Consider the following 10,323-nt stretch of genomic DNA (forward strand, 5'->3'; position numbering starts at 1 on the left):
TTCCTCCTAAACAAATGTCCTCTGGGAAGGCGAAGGGGGAAGTGACAGGACAAGGGGGAATGACTTTCAACTGATAGAGGGCAGATTAGATTAGATTAGATTAGATTAGATTCTAGGAAGAAATTCTTTATTGTGAGGTTGGGAGGCCCTGGCACAGGCTGCAAACAGAAAAGCTGTGGCTGCCTCATCCCTGGCAGTGTCCAAGGCCAGGCTGGATGGGGCTTGGAGCAACCTGGGACAGTGGAAGTTATCCCTGCCATGGCAAGGGAGTTGGAATGGGATGAGTTTTAAGGTCCCTTCCAACCCAAACCGTTCTGTGATTCTAAGTTGACTAATGCTGAATTAGCATCTGGACACCATAAATCCTTTGCTGAAAGTATTCCATGCACTTTGGTGAGCAGAAGGACTCAGACAAGAAACAGGGCTGTGGGAAGGCACCAGCTTCTCTGTTCTGAAGTGCTCAGCTAAAAAAGTGACAGGAGGGAGCTCTGTGCATAACCTCAACAGATCTAGGACTGATAAAGACCTTGCTCTTGATCCCTGAGGGTGTCTGCAGGTCTGCTCCACCACCCGCCCCAGAGAGCTGAGTGTGGGCAGTGCTCAGTGCACACAGGTGACCCTCGTGCCAGCCCCCAGGCACAGGGCTAAAACACCCACACCTCTGCCCTGCTGTGCTGACTCCTCTGAGCAGGGCACATCTTTTGTGTGCATCCTTTCCTCCTGCTTGCTGAGCAAGGGCAGCTGTGTGGATGGGGTGCTGGCTGATAACCCATCATCTCCAGGCACGGGGGGTGTGCTGGGGAAGGAATATTAATGTGACACAGAAGGGAAGATGCTCGTAAGCCTGCTAACGTGCTTGATGCCTCCAATTAAGCCTGAAGTGTCTTTGCTGGTCAGGCCTAGCATGGAAGCATCCAAGGGCAATTAGCATCCACCTGCCCATCACACAGCTGTGACAGTGCTGCTGCACGAGGAGACAGGCTTTTGTAAAGGGGATTTGCAGTAACTGTAAGGGAACCTGTAAACATCACACTCTTTCTAGCCTCCTTCCCACTAGCCTGGAAAGAAAACAGACTGATGTGAAAGCCTGTGCTCATGTAAGTCACAGGGATGGAGGTAAAAACAAGGTCTTGGTACCAGGAGGTCTCTGCTACAGTCCTGTGCCTGTGGCATATTAACAGCAATCTCTTCAGAGGAGCAGAGCAGGAAGTATCTGTTTGCAGTGGAGGGATTAGACACAGCAATCTCAGTGGCTGACTTGATTATGCCTGTTTCCATCTGCATGCAGAGCAGGAACCAGGCTGTGCTGGTGGAAGCAGCTCTGTCCTTGATGGCACTCCAGGCTCCACGAGGCACTTTGCATGCACAGGAAACCCCACAGCCTCTTCCCATTTGTTTCCCTGCAGCACTTAGAAAAAGAAATGGGGTTTGCAAGCTGTCCACCTGGACAGATGCCAGCCTGGGTGCATTATGTAGGTGTTCAATGTGCAGCCTCTTCTGAAGTCTGAGGTGGAAGCAGCAAAATTCAAAGCTAATTGCGAGGTGGTAACGACTGGTCAGAGTTTATTTCAATATGCACCAATTAGACTGCCATGAAATAAAATGGGATCTTGGGTGAGGCACGTGGACTAATGAGAGCAGTCTTTGCCATGGCTGTAAATGTTGAGCACTGAAATACCTGGTCAGATTGTTCCTTGCTAATAAAGTAAGAACAAGATCAATAACTACACAGCTGAGTCCTGTAGCACCACTTATTTCCTTCTGACATGAGTGAGATGTATTTAATCCAGGAAAGGACACTCCCTCTGGCACAGGTTTGCTTCTGTTCCTGCAATGCCACTGACAAGATCTCTCTGTCATATCCCTGGGGAGAAAATGTGGTTATTGAGTAACAGTTCTAGCTATGGAAAAGCTGCTGTAGTTTCTGAAAACTGCAATAAAATGGATGTAAATATTTCCTATTAAAGTCAGCCAAAAGCTTAAAGTAAATTGAAATTCCAGTTATTCAATTTGAAACTCTCCAAATTTAATTAATGGGAAGAGCATGAGGTAATATTAAATTAGATTTGTCTGACTGGCAAATTAATGTTCACATAATAAAAAAAAATTGAGATGATTATTGTTTAAGTGGGTAGCTGGCATCCAGTCTGATTTTCCTCCTTTGGAAGATGTGTGGTGTGTCCCTACCAAAAATGACTCCGTGGAAACCATGGCTCAATTTCTGCCCTTACTGACCACCCTGGGAAATGGGGAGTTCATGCAAATTCTCACCTGCTGTGCTGCATCTTCTCAGGTGGAAAAAGACACAATTCTGTATTTCAGAACTGTCCAAGGGGGTTCTCTAACCAGGGCTGTGGTTTTCCTCTGTGGTTCCCAGGTCACCCTGAATTTGCTCCTACAGGCATTACAGGCAGGCTGCACTTCCCAAAGATGTGCCCTGCCTAATATATAGACTATCTAAAAAAGTTCATGCTGAGAATGTTTTGCATCCACAATTATTTTAATGTGTTGCCATTTCAATTTATTTTTAATGTTGTAAACTTCAAAGTAATTAAAAAAAGAACTTTAGACTTGGCAAAAATCATAATTTTGTAAATCCGTTTAAACTGAAGCTATCCAGCATTGGCTGGATTCTGCTGTATCAGTTGGATTCTACTCTATCAGTGACTAATGATAGTGTTCCGTAATTAATTTTGAGGACCTTGACCTTTGTAAATTCTCTTCTGTAAAGCAATATGCCTAATTATGTACTGCACAGTTAAACAAACTAATTATATCGACTAATGAACAAGAAAAAATCTGCATGACCCTATTTTCAGGACTCATGTTCTCTGATATAATCACTTCAAGGATTACATTTCTGCTTTGTTCTAATGTGGCTCATTCTTTCCTGGATGATGGAGTGGAAAATATGTGGCATGACTTTTAAATGCCATTTTGATGGAGTTCTGAATAATGAACTTTTGTGAAAATACCGCATGTCAAAGAAATGCTTGAAAATATTATTGATGTTTAAATATTGGTTATTGATATTGGGCATCAGGAAGAATTGTTGGACATCAGGAAGAATTTTTTCACTGAAAAGGTGACTAAGCTTTGGAAAGGGTTGCCCAGGGAGGTGGTGGGTTCACCATCCTTGGAAGTGTTCAAGTAAAAGGTGGAGGTGCCACTCAGTGCTCTGGTCTAGTTCATAAGGTGATGACTGGTCAGAGGTTGGACTCCATGGTCTTGGGGGTCTTTTCCAACCTGGCTGATGGTGTGATTCTATGGTTCTATATGGCAGAGCTCTCAAACAGAACCACAGAAAATTGAGACCATCACAGCATTTGGTATTTCTGCCTGCAGATTCCACCTGCGCAGGAGAAGCTGGCCAATTGAATTAGCAATGCAGATTTATAATGGCTTTTATATATCTAAATGCAATAAAAATAAATCCTAATTAAAAGAAACACTCTGGGGTCCTGTGTAATTAGCATCCTCCGTAGCTGTTTTGCTGTGTGCTTGCAGACCTCTTAATCATTTCCATCAGGCCTGAACTGCTCACAGCACTGTGGCTGAGGAGGGTGGTGTTATTTTCTGTGCAGGTCTGGCTGCCCAGAGCAGAGCTGGGTGCTCATGAAAGGGGAGGCCAGCCCTGGATTTTGTGTCTCTTTGGTGGTTGACACTGTCCAAGCCAAAACAACCTTCCTCAAACTGGGAGTTGCTATTTTATAAGAACAGATCCATCCTTTCCCCCAGCAAGGCGCTGTGTCTGGACAGAACCCAGCAGCATTCTGTGAGGGAATAGTTTTGGTTCTCTCTGAAGCAAACTCTTGGTGCTAGTTTTGCCACCCAGGAGATTTGCAGTGCAAAGGGAAGGGGGTTCTCTGGCTGAAAGAGTGTTTCTGGGTTCTGGTTACCCAAATGTGGCAGCCAGAACTCAGAGACACCCTGAGCAAGATTTTCATCCAGATTGTTGTGTTGAAAAGCCACCAGTGAACCAATTGACTGTGGATTTCCTTAAAATGTGCTGAGGAGAAATGGGTCTCAAATCTTCCTTTGTTTATATGAATTGTTTTCCAGGATTTGGCCTTGCTCTCAACCTTCAGCCATCAGTGATAATCATAGGGAAATACTTCTTGAAGAGAAGACCCATTGCCAATGGCCTTGCTATGGCAGGGAGCCCCGTGATGCTTTGCACCCTGGCACCTCTCAACCAATTCCTTTTTGACAATTTTGGCTGGAGGGGCAGCTTTTTAATTCTTGGGGCAATTTTATTAAACTGCTGTGTGGCAGGAGCTCTCTTCAGGCCCATCGGGGCAGGCACAGCACTGGTCAAGACCCAGGTGACTGAGGAAGGGAAGGATGCTCTGAAAGGAAATATCACTGAAGATGGCCCCATGGAGAACAAAACAGAAGAGGAAGGAGAAAAGGACTGCTTTGAAAAAGTCAATCAGTACCTTGACTTTTCCCTCTTTAAACACAGAGGCTTCTTGATTTACCTGATCGGAAACGTGCTCATGTTCCTGGGGTTCTTTGCCCCCATCGTTTTCCTGGCACCCTATGCAAAGCACACTGGCATTGATGAATATTCAGCTGCTTTCCTGCTCTCCATCCTGGCCATTGTGGACATGGTTGCTCGCCCCACCACCGGCATCGTTGCCAACAGCAAGTGGGTGAGGCCGAGGATCCAGTACTTCTTCAGCTTCGCCATCGCTTTCAACGGCGCCTGCCACCTCCTGTGCCCGCTGGCCTCCAGCTACACGGGGCTCATCGTGTACTCCAGCTTCTTTGGGCTGGCCTTTGGCATGGTGTGTGCCATGCTCTTCGAGACGCTGATGGACCTGGTGGGAGCTGCCCGGTTCACCAGCGCCGTCGGCCTCGTCACCATCGCCGAGTGCTGCACCATCCTGCTGGGACCCCCCATTGGAGGTGAGTGAGTGTGCTGTCCTCCCCTGCTGCCGCTGGGCTGTCACTTGGATTTAGACTTTTGCAAGCACAGCTTGTGGGAAATTATTCTAGATGTGTTTTCTCTGCTTCGTAATCACCATTTTTCCACTAGTAACTGGAGAGGAAAGGGTGTCCTTGATGTCTCCTCCAGCATTTCTTCTTTCCTCCTTTCTGTTGAAGTGAGTCTTGGAGAGTCATCTTTTAATCCTGGATCCCTCCAAATACTTGAACTGATCCTGCAGAGTGGGACTTCCTGCAGTACCAACAATCTTGCACTGCAGACAACTTCTCCTGGACATTCCTCCTTTTGCAAAAGGCTGGAGTCCACCACAATTTAAGTAAAACACAACAGTTCTATGAAAGCTTCTTGTTGACTCAAACCTTGCTGTTTGTCTCTAAGACTCTGAGTACACCACTTAGGAATTTCAGTCACGTTAGTGCAGCTGAAAGATTTAAGTCCGTTCTAAAAATAATTTTAAAAAATATTCATTTTGGATGGCATGGTTTGAAATATCAAAAGGCAGAGCCCACCAAGGTCCATGTGGACAATACTGAGTCTCCAGGAGGACTTTCAGTCATCTAAAGATAAGTAATGGCAGTGATCTCCAGTGATTTAACAGCCTTAATATTCCCTCTATGGCATGTACTCCTTTTGCAGTTTGAACCCTTTTCCTGGATTCAAAACTGAGATCTGGCTAATGCTTCATATGACACATCCTGCAGAGCTGTTTAATTCTTCATATTACTGGGTAGCTCATACAGTGTGACAGAGGCAGCTGTATCCTCTTGCTGTCTTAGAGATTCATTATTTAATTAATGACAAACAAAAGAAAATACAATTTTAAAATGGCTGATTTCTGAATTATATAATTTTCTGTGTGGGAGATTAAGTTAATGACCAGAGTCTGCTAATGAGGCTAAAACAGTTCTGTGTAATAATCAGTAATATTAGTTTTGTAGGGTTTTCCCCACCATTTTAATAAGCAGCAAATTTATTGGTTCTTTGGCATTTTAATAACCTACTGCAGGGTTCTGCTTTAATGAACTAAGTAAATTGTTCCCAATGTGTTTTATGACTTTATCTTATTCTCAAAGGAAAAGAGGCAAGACTATCCTACTGTTGAATTTTCCAATACTCTACTCATTAAAACTCTCATTGAAACCTATTTAGGAGACCTCTAGGTCATCCTGATGAGCAGAAAAGGAAAAATTGTTGCAATTAGCGTTTAGTTGATGTTTCACCAGTAGCATGAAAAACACAGTGCATTGAAAATGGTGTACCAAGTCAGCTAGGGATGATTCAGGAAAAGCCACTGACCAAAACCAGTTAAAAATTATTATTATTGTGATCAGGAAATCTATTTGGTGACCATAAAAACCCTTGTTAGTGCAATGCAGTGGGATAATTAATCATCAGCTTTTCAACATTAAGGGTCAATCGAGATGTAATTAAAGGTCCCTCTTTTTGAGGAGGAGAACATATTCCAAAACGTCAGAGAGCTAATGGATGATGGGCCAGTTTCAGGGAAGATTGTCTGTATTGTGAAGGCCAGGTTAGGAGTGGGCCTTACTTTAATTAGGATTTGGGATGTTAAGAATGGTCGGTGTTGCCCAGTAAATGGGAATTAATGGTCAGGATCATAATCCCAATAAGATTTGCATTACATTTTGACATAATGGAGAACGGTGACATTTCAATTAAGCCCTCTCCCTTCAATTACTCTGTAACTCCGTAGCAGAAACATTAACCTTTGAGAGGAACCTGTCACATTTGTCTTGGCATTGAAATTATCTGACACTGACAGCATCATCTTTGCTTTCCCTGGAACTAATGTTTTCCAGTTTCACGCTGTGCCCTTTCCTCTTTGGATCACGAGTGTAACTGCAGCAAGGGCAGCTGTGACCAAAAGCTGAGCCCCCTCTAATGCTGCTGGGTGACCCGTGGTGGAATAAATCACAGGGTCTTCGCCAAGAGCCTGAGATGAGACCCAGTGGGCAGGTGCCTTCTCATGAAAGTCTTCCCAAAAGCTGCTGCTTTTTGGCTGCCAAGCCAAATGGATATCCTTGTAATTGATCATTGGAGTTAGTGGAAAGGATGCCTGCAGGCTCTGTGATCAGAGGAGCATGGAAAAAAGTAGGTGTGCTGGAAAGGTCCAGACTTTGCAGGTTCTGTCCCCTTCTACTGAACTGTGGAAATTATCAGAGCATTACCTGTACCAAAGTCAACTACCCACAGGCTGTGTAGTGCAACACATGTTCAGTGTTTGCAGGCTCAGAGTGTTTGTGGAAGAGATCAGGAGTTCAGAGAATATTTTATCCTAAAGCCACAAGAGTGTTCCTTGATATACAGGATCTGAAAACACAATACCCTTGCCTTCATCTCTAAATTTCCTTTTTTTTTTTTTTTTTTAATATATTTTTCAGGAATTCTTATTGATACCTTCGGGGACTATAAATATATGTTCATTAAATGTGGAGCTGTGATGGTGCTGGCAGGAACATTTCTGTTCATCATGAATTATTATAATTATCGTATGCTTGCCAAGGAGGAGAAGGAAAGAAAGGCAAAAGAAGAGGATCCTAAATCTGTAAGGACAGAAAATGAAGACAAAAAAAACTGGAACAAAGACTCCATACAGGATGGGCCTGAGCTGGAACCTTTGAGAGAGAAGGGAGAAGGATTAAAGAAGGAAATAAATGGCACAAATGAAGTTTAAACCTGTTCTCATGGGCTGAATGGGAACTAACTTCTGGATTGCTCAAATGAGCACCAGCTCTGAAATCACACCAGGTTTTAAAATTTTACTCTATTCTCTGCCATGTGCATCCTCTTCTTGTAGGAGAAGACTAGAACAGAAACAAGTCCTGATTCTCATAAACTGCTGGGACTTTGCAGCATCCACTTGCATACCAAAGGTCCTGCATTGTTTTCCTTTAGATATTTCCCATTTCCCAGAGGAAAGGGAAATGTGATGCTTTGCAGGGGCCAGGAGGAGGCTGGCATGAGACAGGAGTCCTTCCTCAGGTGCTTTGTCTGTGCGGGGCAGAAATTTAGTCTTAAGCTTAACCCTTGACCTACATTCCAACAGTGCAAATTTAATTTTTCCCTAGGAGGTTACAAAGTGCTTATTATCCAATTTCTGAGTGCCTTACCATTTCCAGTGAGCTTTTTCTTTGCAACACCCTGGTGAGACAGTAAGTGTTGCCACTATTAATTAATTGTACAAATGAAGAACTGAAGCACAGAGGAGCTTTGAGCATCATTGCATCAGTGAATAAAGCTTAGTTGTGCCAGAGCTGAAGTGGGATCCACTGCCCTGAGTTGCCTAAAAGTCCTGCTGATCACAGATATTCCCTTGCTAGAAAAAGGGAATACAATGGATAGCAGTGCATTAAACCTGTGTGCAGTGCACTCTGCTCCCTCCTGTGTGCCTCACACTAATCACAATTAGTGATTTTGAGCACTCAGAGCTGGGACCTTGTGCCAGACTTATTTTTTTTTAACCTGCTTCAGTTGCATCCATCCTGGAGGGAATCCAAACCCAGCTGCCTCCCCTTTGTTTGGGCTGGGGTGGGCACCCCCCTGCTGCTGGCACTGCAATTCCTGCTGGCCTCAGGCCACCCTGCTGCACAAAGTCAGGTTTGCCAGGTCAGTGATGCAGAGGTGGAGCTCAGACCACATAGCATGCTCTCATCCTGTGGTGATCATTTTGATCTGGGAAGATTTGCACTCTAAAATATTTTATACCAAGCAGCTGTTGCCCAAGAGCTGTGGATGCTGAGCATGGCACCATGCAGTTGAACCACCAGACTTCTGTAGAATTTCATGGATTTGATTAGATAAAAACAAGGACTTTTCAGGCAGATCACCCAAATCCAAAGCTAAAACTTGTCCAAAAGTTAATTCTCCTTTTTTCTTGTCTCAGTGGTACCCATATGTGGTCAGATCATATTTTTTCATGGTTTTGTCTTCAAAGAACTGTATTTTTTTGTCACTTGTGTACACAATATGAAGAAAGGCTTGTAAAAATACTTTCATAAATACACTGTACTCTTAAAATTAGGTCATTCTGGTCTTCTTGTACAAAGCCTTTTCTGTGAATTCTTTTGGTTTTTTTGAAGAATAGTGGTCTTTGACTTCAGTAGGACTTAAATTTTAGCTTTATATTGTAACTTTTATTTTCTCTGAAAAAAACAAAATCTACACAAAGTAATTAGCCTTCAGTGCTTGTTTTTAATACCCTTTATTTCTGTCAAATATATCTGTGATATTTCATTTAAGAAGACATTAATAGAAGGTCAAGAATATTTTCCTATATGCCTTCTGTCATATACTGTCATATACTTAATAAAACTATTTAAAAAAATCAAATTAGTTTGCATTTTCCTGTGTGTGTAATGCAGCTTCTTGATTCAGTAAGGAGTTTGTCCTCTGAGGGTTCCTAGTCCTGGCTCCATGCACATGGTCACACAACTCTTGGTCACAACCTCATCCTCTTGTTGATTTGGATTCCTTTGATATCCTTGGTGGTCTGGGCCAGCCTGACTCACCCCTCCAGTTGTCTGAAAGCTGTGCAGAATGACCTGGCAAGGACCTGACAAGGTGATTTTCAAACCTTTCCACCAGGTTGTACCAATTAATCCTCAGTGCAATGACCCAGATCCCCAGCTGTCCTTATGGCAGGAGCTGATACTCAGGCTCCTGGTCTCTCAGAAACCCCAAGCAAGCTTTTTAGGTCATAAAACTTTGTTAATACAGATAAGATTTTTAATAAAAAGGCGTTCTGTTCAGCTATCTGTGAAAATCCTCTGGAGAAGACGCCTTTGTTGAACTGCCCCTGAGGGCAAAAAATGTTCCATTGGATAAGTAGGTCTTTAAGGCTTCAGAATTCTAACACAAAGCAGGTATTTCATTTAACCTACTCACTTTCCTGTCAAAGAAACTTACACTGCCTTTAAGCTTATGGCGCTATTTCTGTCAGGTAGGAAGCCAGACTATTTTAGGGCAATTTTTGTGGTTATGGCCGGTGTTCAGTGGTGGGTGGCCTGGCTCTTCCCTCTTACCTGCTCCTGCTGCCACCCTACACTCAAACCTCTGATCATGACATCCCACTAATCACTGCAGCAAAGCAATGTCAAATAATTCTTATAAGCCCTAGAAATGCTTCCTTGACTCAAATCCTATGAATTCAACACTTTGCAGACTCAAGCTGTAATCCTTTCTTGGAAAGCTCTCAAACTTTCCTAAGAATGTTTTCAGTTATTAAAAATAACTAGTGCAATATGAAATAACCATTACAAAAACCTCTTGTGACGCAGCAGAAGCTGCCTGTGCATCTAATTCAGTGATTTGTGAGGCAAATTGAACACAAAATTCATATTTACTTAGGTTTG

The 10,323-nt window shown here is 43.3% G+C and overlaps 1 protein-coding gene across 6 annotated transcripts in view; it reads left to right on the forward strand.

Moving 5' to 3' along the window:
- Positions 1–9,301, forward strand: part of LOC135308161 (monocarboxylate transporter 2-like) — a 38,191-nt gene extending 28,890 nt beyond the window's left edge. For all 6 annotated transcript variants that reach the window (XM_064432984.1, XM_064432981.1, XM_064432982.1 and 3 more), the window contains 2 exons: positions 4,063–4,911; positions 7,354–9,301. In XM_064432984.1, the coding sequence (XP_064289054.1) occupies positions 4,063–4,911; positions 7,354–7,646 (1,142 nt within the window). In that variant the 3' untranslated portion in view covers positions 7,647–9,301. The remainder of the gene's footprint in view (positions 1–4,062; positions 4,912–7,353) is intronic.
- Positions 9,302–10,323: the final 1,022 nt, after the last annotated feature.

This window comes from Passer domesticus, chromosome 9, assembly GCF_036417665.1.
Source record: "Passer domesticus isolate bPasDom1 chromosome 9, bPasDom1.hap1, whole genome shotgun sequence".
NCBI classification, from domain to species: Eukaryota; Metazoa; Chordata; class Aves; order Passeriformes; family Passeridae; genus Passer; species Passer domesticus.